The 19,490-nt window shown below is 43.3% G+C and overlaps 1 protein-coding gene across 1 annotated transcript; it reads left to right on the plus strand.

The window, feature by feature from the left end:
- The first annotated feature begins 1,735 nt into the window (after positions 1-1,735).
- Positions 1,736-18,501, plus strand: LOC146362774 (uncharacterized). The gene is made up of 6 exons (XM_084919323.1): positions 1,736-2,463; positions 8,032-8,812; positions 9,858-10,046; positions 10,351-10,513; positions 14,321-14,485; positions 17,303-18,501. Exons 1-6 carry the CDS (start codon positions 2,382-2,384, stop codon positions 17,912-17,914), a joined length of 1,992 nt encoding a protein of 663 aa, XP_084775449.1. The 5' UTR covers positions 1,736-2,381; the 3' UTR covers positions 17,915-18,501.
- The last annotated feature ends 989 nt before the right edge of the window (positions 18,502-19,490 follow it).

Consider the following 19,490-nt stretch of genomic DNA (forward strand, 5'->3'; position numbering starts at 1 on the left):
TAGCAAATTTATTATGTAATTTAAAATAAAACCTCTTCTTTGTGAAACTTCTTTGAGCCAGATCATAACATGGATGACAAAGGTGTTGGTAATATAATGAAGGCTCCAGTTTTTCTGAATAGATGAGTTTCTAGGCTACAATAGGACAAAAACACTGCTTCACTGAAAGGACCACACACTGTTACTTACCAAGCCCAAGGCTTTATGGGTGTGGATGCAATTCAAAAAGCAGTCTCGTCTTCGCCCTGTGTAGACTGGTTGTTGCAGCATCTACAGTGACATGCAGAATATGCACTTGGAGGGTGTTTTGGACATCCTGTTCACCCCTCACTGTTCAGCCCAGGAACAGGATGGAAAAAGCAACGTGGAGCGAACGCAACATGCACGCACAGAGCTTGGCGTCGACTAAGGTGTGCTATTCTTCCATTCTGTTTCTCAGTAAGATCCATCTGTTCACCCTGCACAGTAATACACTCCTTTCCTTTTGGTCCCCAAACAGCTCTCCCTGCAAATATCCAAACAGTCGAATGAATTCAATCACCAAAGAAAGAGGGACAACTGAAAGATGACATGCATGTGCTTGTGTACATTTATTTTGATCTATCTATCTATCTATCTATCTATCTATCTATCTATCTATCTATCTATCTATCTGTCTGTGTGTGTGTGTGTGTGTGTGTGTGTGGGTGTGTGTGTGTGTGTGTGTGTGTGTGTGTGTGTGTGTGTGTGTGTGTGTGTGTGTTTGCAGGGGCAGTAGTTGGGTGCGGAAGCAATTTTGTTCTGCTCTGTTTGGCAGTGCATCTGTGAACATTTATCTGTTTCTCGATTTCCACCACCAAAGGTTCGCCCCTTTTCTATGCACACACATCTCTGTCCAGCCCCTGAATCCTCATGTCTCTCTCTTTCTCTGTCATCCTCTTGTGTGGCTGTCCCTCCACCCTGCTAGCACCATCTCATATAAAAAAAATAAAAAAATAAATAAAAATAAATAAACAAAAAAACCCCACTGTTCTGTTGTCAGGAGTGTAGACTGATTGTGTTTGGACTCTTTAGATTTTAGTGTTTTATAGGGTAATTGATAGTGAACAGCAGGAGGGAGCGCACAGTGTTGGCTGGGATCGATTCACTCCTGATTTAATGAGTAATGAGGAAAAGTGTCATTTGTTCACTAGGAACAGAGCATTTGGTCCTAATTATTTCATAATGTATTTGACATAATCCCATTTAGGAGTAGAGCAGATACTCTGCCCTCCGCAGGCCATTTCGTGAGCTGTTGGTGACTGTAGTGCAGACACAGAGATGGGAGAAGGGATTCGTGTGACAGAGCAGTGATTACACTGTTTTAGGAAGCAACTGATTTAGGAAGATAGAGGGGGAAAGCGATACAATTGGGGAGGGATTATGAAAATCATACTTTAGGAGATCCAAAGGGGGTATGTTGGTTGGTTAGAGTGTGTGTGTGTGTGTGTGTGTGTGTGTGTGTGTGTGTGTGTGTGTGTGTGTGTGTGTGTGTGTGTGTGTGTGTTGGGGGGCTGTTCACCAGCAGCTGCTATTGTCTGGAGTCTATATCTCAATATAAGACTAAGAGGATTATCTAAACGCACACTCTTAAAGAAGAACAAACCTCTCTCCTCTGTCTGTTGGCCAAAGGCATTATGCGCCCAAATAACCCGGTGACATATAAAAACCACACGGAGAGAGAGAGAGAGAGGGGGGGGGGGGGGGGGGGGGGAGAGAGAGAGAGAGACTCTTGGACCTAAGCTCTCACACTCATTAGCTGTGGCGTAAACTGGAGCATATTGACTTCCAGTGACAGCAGACGCTGTTTAAATCCCCCACTCACCCCATTCTGCACAAGCGACAGCAAGCTGAGACTGGACACCGGGAGCATTAGCTCGAGTGATTGTCTGTGCGCGTGCGGCCTGGCACTCTGACACCGAGGCGCACTGTGCGCGCGCGTTCTTCACCGGTGTAACCAAAAGCTGGGAAAAGGCGTATCAGTTCGACGACCCAGTCTCATTAGAATCTAGTCTGCAGACCCTTCGCTGGTCGCGCGCATTTTACTACTACAACTCCTCGCGGTGACGCTTCAGCTGTCGACGGAGTGGCACGCGCGCAAAAGCTGTGGAGAAGAGGGCACCCGCCCGGGACAATGGAACCGAACCCTCGCCGTTAAACAGTTGACACACACGCACGCGCGCGCACACACTGCAGCTGAGAGAGCGATCAGGCGTTTGGAAGGATAAAGGCGACATGGCGAAAACAGACAAGCTCTGAAGTTTGGAGGTTCTGCTGTGAGGATTATTGTACAGTCCACGGTCTGACCGGCGAAACGAGGACCAGAGTTTGCATCACTGTATCCAAGGGAATAAGCCCACGTTATGGCGCGCGCTGACAGCCGTTTGGGGACCTGGCAGGTGCTCCTGACCATCTCAATGGTCATCCTCCCTGTGTCTGCTCACGGTAAGTCCGCGGATCTACCGTGTCCCACCCTGTGCGTGCGTGTTGCCTGTAATTATTTCTGTAAGGAACCACGCGCACGTGCGTGAATCCAAATCACACTTGCTTTGGCATAGATTAGAAATAATGACAAATCCAATTGTCCGTGCATGCGCCATGGAAATATAGATGCCATTTAAAATGTGGGCACTGTTGGCATTATCCATTATGATTATTAAGCCTTTGCTTGGTAATTCTGTTTTGTGAGGACACATTTTTAATGCATTGATTAGTTTGGCCATTCGCTATTAGAAATGCCCAAATGTCCACATTTTTATAGCACGAACAAAATTGGATTCTCAGTCCAGCCAATCACTACATTCTGCAGATAAACCTTATATTTTTTGTCTCTCATCCTATTGGCTGCTATATGTACTGATCACTAGTGACACTTGAACCAGTGGCTGTGGGCAGGGTTCAGCCAGTATCAGGTTCATTAAGCGTGTGAAAGGCGGGTAGGAGGGGGGGGGGGGAACCTCCCCCTGCCTGTAATTATGTTAATTCAAAGATGTAAGATCTACTACCCGGCTGTACATTTTTTTTTTAATGAAAAATAATGAGATGTCTGTGGACGATCACAGCGACAGACACATTTTACAGTTCAGCACTGCAGCTGCGACCCGCCGTGCCGGTGCGTTCCCCAGACAAAGGCGGGATTAGCTGCACCGTGGCCGGGCTACAGGAGGCCCATTCATGGTGCTGAAAGGACTGAATTCCTCCAGACATTGAGGAGAAGGAGGGGTGGGGGCGAGACGACTGGACAGGCCAACCCCGCTCCCCTCTCCTCCTTCTCGTTTACTGTCCATCCCCTGGGATTTGTGGGAACACAAATCTGACACAGACGGTTCCTGCTCTGTGTGTCTGTCTGTGTATCTGTGTGGCATAGACACGCGCCCGCGTGCTACCCCCGAGTGGTGGAAATGTGAAAAATCCTGGAAATATAAAAAATGAGCGCTACTGCTGTCGCTGCCCAGCAACAGGGTGGGTTGTGCACGCAGAGGGTCGTTGGGGTTCACACGAGCACGCGCATCAGCTGTATTTCCCCCCATGCAGCCTTGTCTCGCGCCCTCAGTGGATAACGAGGCGTTAACTCTATGTCATATTGACCGGTAAATATATGCCTGGCATCCTGTCCCCCATGTTTAAAGCCCGCAGACCACTTGCCAGGGGATATTTGTTTAATTAAGAGTACCAGGGGCCTACAGGGGATTCTTATTTCACTGGCTGCCTGGGGAGATGGAAATCTTTTAGATATTTTGCTTTTCACTAAACAGTAACCTGCTCATCACATAAAACGAAGAAACAAGGAAAGTGATTCACTACTGCTTTAGTATTCCTGCAGAGTCCCTTAACATGCAGCACCTGCTGTCATAACTTCATTTTCAGCTCAAATTTAATACGTTCTTTTACTCACGCAGAGAGGTTTGCTTCAGCAGACTAATGTTTTTATAATATACGTTTTTTTCATTACTGGGTAATTTGACTTCGTTGGTTTTTATTTATTTAGTCTATAAAATGTTCACAAGTTCAGTGCTGCCTTTAGTCAAGGTATTTTTGTCTAACGGGGATGTGGTGGTGGTGCGTTACCATCATAAGATACAAAGTCACACCCCAAAAAAATCTGTCACTTTTACTTGATTTTAATTAATTATCAAATATAAACTGGAGATTATTCTTGCAGTCAGCTGATTGATTAATTGGCTAATCATTTTGAGCTCAAAGCTAGTCAATCCTCACACACACAAACACTCCTGCGGGAATAGATTTCTCTTGTTGGCCATGCCGGTAAAACAATGTGGACTGAATCCAGAACCCCAGCGTTCCTCCATGTGAGTATGTGTGTGCTTCTGTGTATCCAATCCATAATGTGAGGTCCATCTGCCCCGTAGCCCCAGAAAGCTCATGATATGTCAGAATACATCAGATCATCAGCATCTCCTTGATTTTCTTTCCTTCGCAGAGATGGAGAGGAGGAAAAAAATCTTGAATGCCCACGGATCAATGGGCGGAGGCTGCAGGTTTTCATCATAAATGAATGTTTGATTGTAAAATAAATCAATAAGGCTCAAGTATTAATACATTCTTAAATTTGGATGTTGCAGTTTTGCTCAGTAGGCACCTTTACATGACTGCTGACTGTGAAAATAATAGCTGTAGTCAGCATCTTTTAGGTTTATATTGGTGGTCAAAGGTGGTTACAATGTACTTGTGTGCAGGGCTCCTTCCCACTGTGCCCTGATGGTAAGGCCGCTGGGAGTCTGCACTCCAACCAATCACAGTGACCTCAGGTAAAACTTGTTACCATGGTGACATGCTCCGTGTGATGCCAGAGGTTAAGAGCCGAGCGGCAGCTAAAGGCACAAATCGCACTGTTTCTAAGACTGCTAAGCAAGCTGGGGCTCGTGCATTCAATTTGATCATCTTGCCCTTGTAATCTCTTCCTGTGCCCCTTTGCTCTTGTAATTTCCACGAAGACTGCCAGCTGCTAACAGGATACGCAGCATCCGCATCTCAACAGAGAACAAATCGGCAGACTGAACCTTTAAATGAAAGCAGAATTCATTGTAATCAGATTTAGCCGGTGGAGCCTGTCTCTCCTCCAAAGTGTGAGGCATTGCAATCCTTGCCACCTGAGTTTTCCCAGAGATGGAGCTGGCATAAAACGCAGAGTGACTGGCTGGCTGATTGATCGAAAAACAAGAGAGAGCACCAACACTAGATTCTCTGTTTCCACTGCAACTCCCTCGCTCCATTCCTCCTTTCAACCTGGCACCTCTTTACATCTCACCATGGCAACTGCACTGTGTGTGTGTGTGTGTGTGTGTGTGTGTGAGGTGAATCTCATGGTTCCTCAGCCACCGCTAGTCTCCGTGACTCGAGGCACGTTCAGATGGTTTTTGTATTAGTCCTGAATGAAGTGCCAGACACTGAAAGCAGGGATCTCATTGGACACGTTGATCTCAGGGTGCTGGTGGGAGAGAAGCTGTCCAGCCAAGTTTGGCCATTTGCAGATGTACGAGCCAGTGGAAAAGTGTGAAGAAGTGGCTTCTTGAAATGTAGTGAACTGTGGGAACACTGCAGCCAGTTCTTTCTTTCTTTCTTTCTTTCTTTAAAGAAAGAAATACTTTGAACCACCATCTACATTAACTTTAGTAGTGTCCAACACATAGAAACTTTATATACAGGATCACCGGTCAAATCTCAGGAAAACCACTTAAAAAGTTTTTTTGCTTTGCATCCAGAAAAGTGTTTTTTTTTTAATTCTGTAAAAGTTATACTTCTACATCATTAATGCTGTTGCACAATCCTCTGATATGCTTTAATTCAGGATTCGTTTAGTGCTCTTTTATGTCTGTTTAAAACTGAAAAGCTAAAGCTTTTAGTTTAACTCGGAACAAAAATGATAAACATCAGCTCACCTGTTGTTGTCCAACTGCAGAAAAAATACACTTTCCATTACCTCCAGAGTTCATAAATGAACAAATTACGGTATCTCGTTTGTTTAATTGCTGTAAAACACATGTGTAAAAACGATATGTTGTGTTTTTTTTAAGTGCTCAAACAGTTCTTGGTCAGGTGTGTTTCCAGCAGCAATCAGCAGTGCCTCCTTGTTATGTGCTAATTTGTGAATTTCACATTTGGGGAATTTTTGCCTTTGGATGTCAGGCTTGATTTCTCTCCCTGTGCCCAAATGAATGCCAAGCTAACAACGTTACAATTTAGTATAAATAATGATTTAAAAATGTTTCAGTTTAAACAGATATCCTTAAAATTTGGCCCAAGTGTCTTCAGTGTGGGAGGGGTATCATTTGAGTCCTGGCAAGAAAGAAAATCTAAATGTATGAACACAGCATCATATGCCAGACAGGGAGTAGCTGAGCTCACTCAGGCATGTATGCTCCTCACCCAATCAAAAAGTGACATTTTTTCAGCCAATGGAAAAATAGCACCGTGCTGTTTCTAATTTCTTAGCAGGAGCCAGGGAATCACTTAGAAAGAAGAAGAAGTACTGGGTAGCCTGCAACCCACCTCCCACACATCCAGTGCCCACCCTATAGTTTCACTGTGTTTTAGAAAGACAGCTCTGAAGTGGACTCCACACACAGTCATACTGCACTCTAAAAATCACTCCAACTTTTATGGAATAAAACAAATTAATCTTGTAATGTCTAAATTAAGTTTTTGTGTAATAACCTTAGTCTAGTCAGACATCATGTACAAAAAACCCCCAACCCCAAACTGAATCTCACAGGCAGGAGGAGATCCCAGCAGCTGGCCTCTAATCTTCAAACTAAAAACCTGCTTTCCTAACCTCTGAGCTATTACTACACCTACCTTCCTTTTTACCCACTTATTATTCCTAGATGCCCAAAAATAGGAGGCTGAAACTGCCTTTGATAGTATCCTGTTATTTCCTTATCTTGCTTAAACTATTTGCAAGATTTACTGTGGCAATATGATGCTCATGCTGGCATAAATCACAGAGACTCTGCGTTTTATAGCTGCACCATTTCACCAAGTGGAAATTTGTCAAGATATCAAGTGCATTTTTTTGCAGTGTTACCAAATTCTTTTGGAAATATGTGTCTCCGCTTGAATTTAAAAGAGAGTTCTGTGGGTTTTAATTATGTGTGGCTGCCGAGAATGAGCATGCAGTGAGGGGCCAATTAGCAGTCTGCTGCCTGCTGGAAGATTTTAAGACTTTTCTGGTGACATCTTCGCCTTTCTGCCTATGAGTGTGCGTCTTTCTCTGTCGATTGCTAAAAGCAAAAGAAGTTTCCAGCCAGGCGGCTTCTAACCTACAACTCTAACCCCTAATCTAATCCTCACCCGGTCTCGGTCACTAGAGCACATGACTCAGGCGCTAATCCTACATCATGCAGTCTTCAGCTCTTGTTGACATTTCTTTGACAAGTAATCAGTTGGCTTTTCAAAGGGAAAGTGGAGCCAAGCTTTTAGTAACACTTTCACTCACACTGAATAGATTTTGTATTTTTTGGTTTATAATTGAATAATGTTTTAAAGCTCAGAGGAGTTAATAGTCAGGGAGATGGTGAATTCTCTTAGAAAACCAGGCTAATACAACTCTAAAGCACCTCTGCACAAGGCTGTGGTGGAGACTGCAGTGGATCTACCAAAGCCATTCACACTTTATCCTTGGGCCTCAGTCTTTATCATACAAAACTAGACTCAGCACCTTCGGACTGGTTAAATCTATATATAAAAACCTTTGTGTGTAGTTTTTGTGAAGAGTAAGACCACAGCAAATAAAAGCCAAAACAATTCAGTTTTCTGTTATTCTTTGGTGTTATGATTTGTAATTATGTCAGGGTTCCTCAGTTTCACACATCAAAGTAGGTTCACCCAAAAAAAGGCTTTTAAAGCAGCTGTTTAATGTCTTCTTTGGCTGCTGCCATGGCTTGGGTCTAGAGGCTACATATTTTAATGGAAAGCATGAACTGCATGCTTCACAGTTTCCAGAGTTAAAAGTCAAAAGTTGAACTCTTAACCCGTGTTGTGTGTGATTGACAGGGAGGCATTCAATTGGCAAACACCACCATCATCGCAACCATTCATCTGTCAACAAGGAGGCCTTGAACACCAGGATGGTGCTAAGTGATGACTCAGCAGAGAGAGACCATCTGATTGGAGCAGGCCTTGTGTTTGGTGCCAAACTCCCACTCAGCTCCGCCAAACACCACCACTCACATAAGCGCGTCCACTTGGATTTTGTAGAGGAGGACCCACCTGTGGCGGAGGAGCTAACTGCAGGAGGTGCGGGTCCAGATCAGCCCGGGAACCCCTTATCCGATGACGTCATCACCGTGGAGTTTCACAGTCCTGCCCCCGACGTCGTGCCCTCCAATGCTGCTCTGGGATGGGCGAAAGCCCCCAAGCCCCAAAAGCAGAAGGCAGGCGACCCTACATCATGGACCCTTTCTGATTTTTACGACTATCTATCCCCTGATGATGACGACCCCTCGGCAGTCGATACAACCCCAGAACCCGAACCTTCCCCGTCACCTCCAGCAGAAATGGAGGATGAGAATCCGCTCCTGGCTGGTTCTCCTGCTGTTCCCGACAAGGTCAAGCCTAACGTAGACAGCAGGCCACCCTTACCAGCTCCTCCCATGTCAGGACAAGACCAGGATGAGGGGCTAGGCTTAGGAGGTGCCATGGGGGAGGGTGGCTGCAGGCTGGGCTTTGTGCAGTCTGGTCCCGGGGTGTGTGTATCTCAGTGTGACGTCAAACCCAATTTCTGCTTCAATCAAGGGGTGTGCACCGTAGTGCCAGGAATGGGAGCCTTCTGCAGGTGAGAGCTGTGCAAACATAGGATCATACAGTCTTCCTTTTTCCATCATGCATAGTAATTTAAAGGCAGGATGTGCCTTTTTGGTGAGCAACTGGCATTTGTGTGTGCACATTATGTGCATGGCAGCAGGGGTGCCCGAGAGGGTCGTTGGGTGCTAAAATATTCCCCTTTTTAATTTGTCTTCTTGGGATAATTTCCAATATGCTTGTTCTCCCACACAATTGAAAAGATGTAGCATGAACACTGGAAACACAGACACACACACGCACGCACAAACACGGAAACAGAAGGCTGGCCTGATGTGTCACAAGGGTTTGTCAAGATCACAGCAGGGTCCCCAAGAGATAATCTCAGTTTTGGGTTTTGGAGGCAGGGCGTAAAAGAGGGTGTGTGTGTTGTTAGGCTGCTGGCAGCTGACAGAGACACACAGCATGCACAAATAGAAAGTACGAGAAAGATGACAATACACTGAGGTCACACAAACTCGCGCGCTCGCACACTGCTCATGCAAATGCACACGCTCATTCACGCCTTGATGGCACCATCTGCCCTCTCCTGCAGCCTCTCTGTAAGCCTGGAGGCAAACTGTTGCTTATCTTATCATACCTGCTGAGTAATATGCACACACACACACATGCATATGGACACACACACTTACATATGCTCAAACAGCAGTGAAAAAGTTGTAAGTAGTTTGACAGAAAAAGATCAGGAATATGGAAAACACACACACACACACACACACACACACACACACACACACACACACACACACACACACACACACACACACACGTGTTCTGATCCTTTGATCTCATTAAGGGGCTAGGCTGCAGGCCAAATCCCTGCTTTGCTGGAAAGACCTCAGGACAGCATGTCAACAGCTCTGAGTACAAGTTTACACTTACACATTGTAGGCATAATTCTGGCACACAGGCACACACCTTCTTGGGCATTTGGCTTTTTTATTTTGAGGATAGAAAGAAAGACAGAAAGTTAATAATAATAAATTAATATGGTCTCTTTATATTCCTTCTTAATCCAGGTGCAATGTGCAGGACTACGTGTGGAACAAAGGTGCGCGTTGCGACTGGGCCGTCACCGAGTTCCAGGTGCTGTGCGTGGTGGTGGGCGTGTCCTCCGTGGTCCTCCTGCTGCTTTTTATGATCATCGTATTCTTTGCCAAGAGGCTGCACCACCTCAAGAACGAGAACAAGCGCCTTCGCAAACGCAGGTGTGTGCGTATGACCAGGAAGTGAGAAAATATTTTTGAAAAGAGAGCTGTGACTCACAGTTTGGTCGGTGCAAAGCGAGGTGACAACCTTATTACAAGCACATGGCAGTCAAAGCAGAGCACATGTGAAAGGAAGTCTATAGTCAGTCTGCTAAATTATTTGGTTTTCACAGAAGTGATGTGTTTTGTGCGAGCTGGTATACGTAGTGGAGAAAAAATGCAGCTCTTAAAGATATGAATGCAAAAAACAACCATATTACTCCAAATATTTACCACACAAATCTCTCTCTCTGCCATCCTGCAGTAAGTACCGCCCACAGAGCAGCGAGCCACAGACGGACGGCCTCTCAGTTTCCACAACAGCTGACGGCTCACAGCCAAACGTAAGGAAACTGTGTGACACCCCTCCGCCCGCTCCCCAAGCTCATACTCACAACCTGGCGTACTATGACAACATTATCTGTCAGGTATGCCCAGCTCTCCTCATGTTTGGCCCCTTTCCCCCCTTTTTCTTAGTTTTTATTTCATTTTTCTATATATTTTTCCCCCTTCCCACCTCATTGTGTTCTCTCCTGTGTTGTCTCCCTGCCAGCTTCGCTTGATGATTCAGTCTACTGTATGTTTCTGCTGCACTGTTCTTGTTATTAAACTGCCATCTGAAGTTTGCAGGCACACCAAAACGCACCATAATGTTGTCCTGTTACATCAAGACATAGATGAAAATGTAGCGTATGTCTGTGTTTAATGTTTTTCACCCTGACCGATTCCCCTCAGAGGCCATCAACAGCCAGCTTTACCTGGGACTATAAACCCAGAAATTCTTATAATCAGCTCCAGGTAAGCACAAAGGAGATGCCCACATTGCCTACATTAGACTTCCTCCCTGGCTTTGCTTTAAAGTCCCCGACTGTGCAACTGCTAGAAACTTACAGTATTGTGCAAAAATCTCGAGCCACCCATTACTCCTTTATATTTTGTTTCAAGTAGCCAGACATTCCAATGTGTTTTAAAGTTTTCTTGAACAATAGTTCCTCAGGCTTTGTGAGGGTCATTCAGAGTTTTTCACCCATTTTCAGTCCAGTCCTTGGATCTGACCATTTTCAGAGGCATTCAAGTGTAAAAAAGACACCTGATTCAACACACAGACAATTAGCAAAGAACCAGTTTTAAATTGTATCTGTATGGGCACTTTGTTACTAGCAGCCTGTCACAAAACCCATCATGTTGGATCAATTGCATTTTTGAGGGGGTTCAAACCTTCATCAGTATGTACAGAGTAGGTCAGGAGAGAGGTACAACAATGTCTACAGCCATCTGTAAATCATGGTGGAGGCTCCGTCAGGGGTTGCATATGAATTTCAGCCAGTGGTGTTGGAATTGTTGTCAAAACTGATGAAATTCCAAACACAGAATTCATCATGCAAAACCATCTGGAAAGCATTAGATCGGCAACAGCTTCATTTTTTTTTTTTTACCACGACAATGATCACACTTCCAATGCAGTAAATGCCTGAAATAGACAAACACACAGTGAAGAACTATCAGTCATGGATTGGCCTCCCTAAGTAACTCTCTTCCAAAGAAAAGCTTTGAATGTCCTTCAAGAAACCTAGAGAACTATTTCTGAAGATTACTTAAAGAAATTACAAGAAAGCTTGACTAAAAGAGTTCAGGCTATGTTGAACAATAAAGGTGGATTAAAGGTAGAATTGTACAAACTCCTTTTTTTTTTTTTTTTGCCTTATATGCATGAATACTTGCACATTTTAATAAATCGCCACATCTATTTCTCATTATCTCAGCAAAATATCAAGAAAAGAGATGCGGCTCAAGACTTTTACACAGTACTGTAAATCTTTTGCACTTTATACGCTGCAAGCTGTCACTTCCACGACCTCTTCCCGCACCTGATCTCGTATTAGCTGAATTCCATGTAGGTGTAATGATTAATCACACCCTGCCAGGCTTCCTGCAGCCAGTTGTTCAGAGGTGATATGTACTCATCGCTGTGTGGAGAAACAGCACTTTTCATAGAGTTCATACATTTGCTGCCTCTCCTACCTGCGCCTCTGCAGCTTCCTGAGAAGCTCGCTGAGGAAATTGAGCCACCATTTTGTCTCAGCTGCTTGCTCTCCATGCAGCTCAAACAGCCATTTTGGGTCCCCCTGCAGCAGGTTTCCTCTTTTCTCCCCAGTACCCTTCCACAGGTTGTGCATTCTGTAGCATGCAGTGATGCATTAATTTCTGTCCACAATTCTTTTGTGTGTGTGTGTGTGTGTGTGTGCGTGTGTGTTGTGGGGGTGTTGTGTTTGCAGGAAGATGTGTTTGTTCCCCTGTTTGCATCCATCAATCGCCTGCTGGGTTACTAAGGCAATAAAGAAGGTTACTGATGCATGAGTAAATTCATACTTAAAATTCAGTGTGGATTCTTGTGAATAAAGACGGATATAATAGGAGAATAACTTAAACGGCGTAGGGGGTGTAGGAGATCAACAGCAACAGCACGACTTTAAATTTTCGGAACCTGTTTTGATGTGAAAGGGCGTTCGGCGAATTGCGTACAACAGTAGCCAGTGAAACTGATCGATTGTGCCCTACTTACCGCCTGATGTGACTTTGACCTTCAGATGTTGGTGAAAAGCCAATCAATGGATAGCTTGAACAATTACGAGCCTGACACACGGACACGAAACACAATAGATTTGCATTCTTACAAAAACAAGTCTCTGGGACTGACTTCACATTTGATCTGCAGAAATGAATTCTGATTCTCAGTCCATTAGCGACACTTAGCTGAACTACCTCAAGTTATCAAATTAGGAATTTTTTTAAAAAATAAGCTGCTGCTCTGAGAGCGGTGCTGGCATTTCAGTGCAGTGATTATAGCTACTTTTCGGTATCTTCCGGATCCTCTAAATGTCAGGTCGGGGGGTTAAAAAGCCCCTGCAGGTACATGTCCTGTATTGCAATTTCTTTTAAATGTCATAGGTCCAACAGGTTTTTTTTTTCATGCTGCGGTATGATTAGCTGATTAGATAAAGGCCTGGATGTGAAGGTGGTGGTGGTTTTTCCGTGACTTTCAAGAATGATTATCTCGAGCAAGCAAGAGGGGAAGGTTTTTTTTGTGTGTTTTGTTTTAACCAGTTATAAATATCATCTTTAAGTTCAGTTAGGCCAGTTACTCTGCGATGTCTGTCTCTCCTAGTCTGGCAGTGTATTTCTGCCAGTTCAGATTAAGTTGTCTCTGCAAAATCGTAATGCACAGCGATGCGCCACTATATTAGATCTTTTCCCAGCACACACTAAGCAGTTTTTCCCTGTTAAATGACTGCCTGAGCAAGTGATTGCACACTCTTGCAAACAACAGTACAGTAAAAGTTCAGTTCTGTGATTAAAGGTGCAATCTTACACAAAATAGACCCCCCTGAGGATGATTATTAGACCTCAACATAACTTTACCTTCGCCAGGGGAAAAAGTGTACACATATCTATATTCCCAAGCAGTAAAAGATGCATATCTGCACAGCTAAGAGAGTAAAAAGAGTAATTTAAAAAGGAAATCTCACTATTATTATTATTTTACAAGAATTCTGTTTAGCTGGATTTACTGACGAAAATAGTTTTTTAAAAAATGTACTTGAGTGTGTTTGTGATTTTTCAACAAAATACTGTGCACTCAAAAAAATGTATCTACATAAGACGAGTATTTCACAAGCAAATGACTCAGATAAACTTAAACAGTTTCTTAGGAGCTACCTAAAAGAGTTGTGTGGAACCACTTGACATAACTTTTTTAAAAGCAAATCCTCCAAAATTGTTCAAACGTTTCACCAAATTCCCCCCAAAATAAAAAGAACTTGTAGATTTTTAAGGTTCCACTAATTACTTGATGATTTAAGTTAGATAAAACACATTTACTACATTCTGGTAAGTCTCTCTGTGCACGTCTTGCATATCAGCAGCACACTGGTGTAAAGGTTTTCTCTTACAGCAAAAGAAAGTCTGGTTTAGAAGTTTCCCGAGGCCTTTGTTCTCCCCTTGCATGCTGGATTGTCCTCCCACAGTCCAAATACATGTGCGTCAGGTTAATTGGGGATTTTAAGGTGCCTGTAGGTGCAGATGTGAGATGGATAAAGCTTTGAGTTGTAAGTTGTAGGACTGGCACCATGGAAGTGTTGTTGTATTTCCCAGAATAGTTTTGTACCTCGTCATTAAAATTTCGTGTTTTCTCTGCATATGAAGCATCTGTGAAGCGTAACCAACTTTCTCTGCAGGATGAGCCGCAGAAGCAGGAGAACCAAGCCAAGTCCCCGCAGCCCAAGGAGGAGGGGTCTATGAACATCCTCAACTCTCACTCCCCGAAGCACGAGAACAACCGCCCGGCCTCCGCCGTCCACGACCACGGCCTCACTCCTAACAACACGGAGGAAAAAGCCGAGGTAAACATGCTCCAGAACAACCTGGTATAAAGCTTCACCTTCTGTTAAAGTGTGCGCACACACTCACACACACACACACAAACGACAAAGCGCCGAGGCTAACATCGTTTACACCATGCAAAGTGCATACTGTGCATTCCTAGCAGTCTGATGAGACCTAATGTAAAAAGTAAGCACAACATGAATTAAAGATACAACTTGAAAAGCACAATAGTCTTGTTTACAAGGCTACCATGCCAACACTGATCACATAGTGGTGCCGCCTCCTCCTTCCTTTCATATCCGCCCCTTATGCTGGACTAAAACCTCTGGCTTGGACCAACTATTGACTGACTTTCCTTTCTGCTGATGCCCTGCCTTGGTCTTTGGCCAATGAAATCCTTTGCTGTCTTTTCTCACATTTCCCCAGCCCCTCCTTCCCCTTACCTCTGCTTTCCCCGCCTTATTGTCGCTCTCTGCCCGCATGCATTGGTGTTATCAATGAAAAGTGTCTGAAAACATAATATTTGCAACAAAAAATTAAATAAAAAGAAGTACGTGGAAATTAAGTGGATCTGTATTTGCGAAATATTAATGTTTGCTAATAAGTGGATATGTCTAGATTACATGAGGTCAAAGTAACTGCTCGGAGTTGATATACTATATACAATAGATATATTACACACGCTGTGTCTTGATTTTCAGTGTGATTTATAATGCTTTAATGTACCTTGCTATTCTTTTGTACTTTTTTTGGTATACATGGAGGATTGCAGTTCACGGTTGTTGGAATAAATCTTTTTAATTTACCCAGCTTGTCCCCGTGTGTTGTTGTGAGCTTTCCTCCAGACTGTATCTCTCTGTCCAGCTCTTTCTTTTTCTTTCTTTCTTTCTCTGCATGTCTGCCTATGATGAAGCTAACTACTGCCCAGCTGCTCTCCCGCTAATAATAACTGAATGCTCGGCTGACCCTGCTTTTGTGCTACAGTAGGCTCCTCACAGATTGCACCGTCCGCACACACAATGGTGACTGCCCATTCAGAACCATGGACAGCTCCCTCAAATGAATAGAAACCGCAATAAAAGGTTCAAATGAAACATGTTTTGTTCAATATGAAGAAATTTAACGCAGGCTTTTTAACCAGACCGGCAGAGGGAAACAGGATTTCTGAGTTTTCTTTTGTTTTTTTAATTTTAGATGTAGTATGCTCCTTTATCTGTACTTTCCATGTATTAAGAAGTACACATGTTCCTGTTTGAATACCCCCCAAATTCCAGCCTTCACTCTGTACTTACACTGATGAGAATGTAATTCGCCATAGTTATTTTTTATTCATCTACGCTAAACACCTCTTCTGACAGCAGTGTTTTTAAGTATCATATACACTCACCTGACAGTTTTTTAGGTACACCTTGCTAGTGCCAGGTTGGAGCCCCTGCTTTAATTCTTCGTCGTATAGATTCAACGAGGTGCTGAAACATTTCTCAGAGATTTTGGTCCATATTGAAATGACAGCATCCCTAAGGTGCTCTGTTGTATTCAGATCTGGTGACTGTGGCAACTATTTGCGAGCTCATGTCATGTTCAAGAAACCAGTTAGAGATGATTGAGCTTTGTGACATGGTGTGTTACACTTCAGGATAACAAGGATGGACATGGTCAGCAACCAAAAGTAAATCTCCCACACTGTTACAGCACCACCACCAGCCTCAGCTATTGATCCAAGGCAGGATAGAGCAATGCTTTCATGTTGATTACACAAAATTTTGACCCTCTAATCTGAATGTCGCAGCAGAAAGACTCATCAGACCAGACAACGCTGTTCTAATCTTCTGTTGTCCAATAATGGTGAGCTCTTTGAATTGTAGCTTCAGTATCCTGTTCTTAGGTGACAGGAGTGGCACCCAGTGTGGTCTTCTGCTGACCCACCTGCTTCAAGCTTTAACATAAAGTGCTGTGCATTCAGAGATAATGGGTGGTAACGGGTGGTTATTTGAATTACTTTTATCTTCAAAGCGGTCTCGCAATTCTCCTCCAACATCCAAGAACATCAACAAGGATGGTTGTATGTGAAAATCCCAGCAAATCATCAGTTTGTAAAAGAGTCAGACCAGTTCACCAACAAACAATGCCACATTTAAAGTCACTTAAACTTCTGTTCATCCCCATTCTGATGCTCTGTTTGAAACTCAGCAGACCTTGTCTTCATGCATAAATGCACTGAGCTGCTGCAGTGTACCTGTATAAAGTGGCCAGTGAGTATATATGTCATCATTATGAAAAAGAATATTGATATTCAGAACAGTTTAAACTAAATTCTCAACATTTATAGCCACTTAGTCCCAAATTTTATTACAGTTTAAGCTATAATCATTATATTTCTATTATGTATCTAATGGAAATTATTACCTAACTGTGCAGTTTCCCTTAACTCCATGAAGCTCAAAGCGTCTCTCAGCTCGCTGCTTAGCTAGCTAGTCTGTAACTCTTTGGAGCTACTGCCTCTTACACCCTTCTTCAGCAAACAGACACTGATCTTATTCAGGAGTTATCGGGAACAAGAGCCACAGGAGTTTGAGAGTGAATATTAATTGAATGTTGCTCTGTAGTTGCCAGACATGTAAATCAGTACAGTATTTGTCATTTGGTATTTCTCATCATTTCCCCCCAAAAGCTAATTACACCAAGAAGCTAAAAATCAATACTGTAGCTTTCAGCTATCCCAGGGGCCCAGTGTCACCCCTGTGCTTGTCAATGTAATTTGATTTCATGTTTTTGCCTTCATGACTCTTCCTGCATTGTTGCAATCTTCTCCACTTACCATATTTCAACATCAGGATGGAGTGACTATTGGCCTGGAAGTGATTCTCCCCAAAGAGGCCAAGCTTCACCCAGAGAACAACCCGCCCCTTCAGTATGATGTCTTCCTCTACAAGGTTGCCAACAATGGAGACTCTGCCTCTCCCAGCCAAGGCCTCACCTCTCACTCATCCAGTTGTTACCCCACCACTCATCCCATTCCCAGATCACCCAATACACCTAAGACATCCAAGGTGCCTAAGTCACCCAAATCCCCCAAACAGACCAAGGAACCGCTGAGAGGGAGGCACTCTTCACCTGGCCGGCACCGCTCACCCGGTCGCCATCCATCACCAAGTCGCCACTCAGCTCCCGGGTGTTATTCTTCCCCTATCTGCCGTATGTCTTCCCACCACTCTCCCTCTCATTTCCGGTGCATGCCCACCTGCTCACCCACTCCCCCTCAGCTACGCAGACCCAGAGGTCGGTCTCAGGATCCGGAAGCTGAGGCCTCAGAGACTGGGCGAGAGTATTATGGAGGACACATTCGCCCATTCCCATCATCACCACATCTTACCCAGCCTCCTCCATCACCATCCAGGGGGAAGTACTGCCCGGTCAGTACCCGATCCCTGCCACCACTCTCCTGACCAGGCCTTTGCTCAGTCCAGCCCTTTAAACGCACAAACATCTGTCATGATCTACTCTGTCCAGTGATCTGTGTCCATCGTGTCTCTAACTTTTTTTTTTTAAAATTAGCTATTTATAGTTTTTTCATCCACCTGTCCATCTTTGCACCCTGTTTCAACACTTTTATACCCTTAGGATAAGGAAGGCACCTAAACCTGTTCTAGGAAACTAAATAACTGGGACAACCCTGCACAGACCACATTCACTGAAACTGAAACATGGATGGACCAAAAAAAAACACCAAAAAATCACTGCATGGTTGCTTCAGCTGCATATTCACACCTCTCTGAAAAAAAAAAAGCCCAACATCTCAAGGCTCAGGTTTCTGCTCACAGAATAAACTCTTAAATGTGAACAACACTATCTTAGCATGGTGCCAACATCAGCGACAGCTGACGATATTGTCAATAAAAGGTTTCATAGCCTTAGTGTTATCAGCGGTTTATACAAATCTTTTGCTATTCGATGTGTATTTTTTCATGTTTTCATAGGTGTTTTGAGTGTCTTTTTCAGTGTTTCTAATCCTTAATAAATAGGATACAACAAATCATGCAGTACTGTTTTCTGAAGATGGAGAAACTTTCTGTGTGGTGGCTGTTCATGAAATATGAGGGACTCTGCTGCCCCCTTGTGGACAATGCAAACATTGCAACGAATGGTCTTTGGGAGTGGTTAGATAGATCCTTATACTGTGAGACAGTGCCACGTTTTACATAAACAACAAAAATAAAATAAAAATAAAACGAGGTTATTCAAAGAGTAAGACCGATATTGTGCACTATAATAGTGCAGTTTGCATTATTACATAATATGCACATTATAAATGTGAGAAAAAGCTCTAAGGAGGTATAATACAGAAATATTTGTTTGAGAATTAAAATTATCCTGTCAGGGAGATCTCGTGTTTTTTGAATGAACCCCAGAAAAATTACAATTCCTTTGATGTGTAAAAATATTTCAAATTATTTGAAATTGTTTGAAATATTCAAAATATTACTTTTTAAAAAATATTTTAAATGAAACCGGGGTGAGAGAGGCTACATAGTTCTCTGAAGTGGTGTGTTGGTGTCCATGCTCATAAAGACAGCATAAAACCGGAAATTTATATGACACCAGTTAAGCTTCATGATATTTAAGGTGCTGCATGAGTAGAAAGTTAGTAGATAGTTTGCAAACCAGTACAAAGCCTTAGTAGCATTTGTACCACTGGATGGTTACTGTTATCACTCTTGATATTATACATTTACATAAGGAGACTCGTGCTGTGAATAAAGTTGTGGTTGTTTTTGTTGTTTTTTAATAAAAATAATACAAACTAAAGTCAATACATATGGCAGATATAGAAGGTAATGACACTGCCTTTTTTATGCATGAAGAACAGCTTATGTCAGGATTAGGAGAAAAACATAAACGAACAGTCTGTTTAAATGATGACAAAAAAAGACAAAAGAAAAAGATGTGTTTAACCAAAGTATTAAAATGCATCTAAATATGCATTAAAACCAGCTCATATTTGTGATTTAGACTACAGTTATG

This window comes from Perissodus microlepis, chromosome 22 (assembly GCF_051167445.1).
Source record: "Perissodus microlepis isolate ML-2025 ecotype Zambia chromosome 22, ASM5116744v1, whole genome shotgun sequence".
In the NCBI taxonomy this organism is placed as follows: domain Eukaryota; kingdom Metazoa; phylum Chordata; class Actinopteri; order Cichliformes; family Cichlidae; genus Perissodus; species Perissodus microlepis.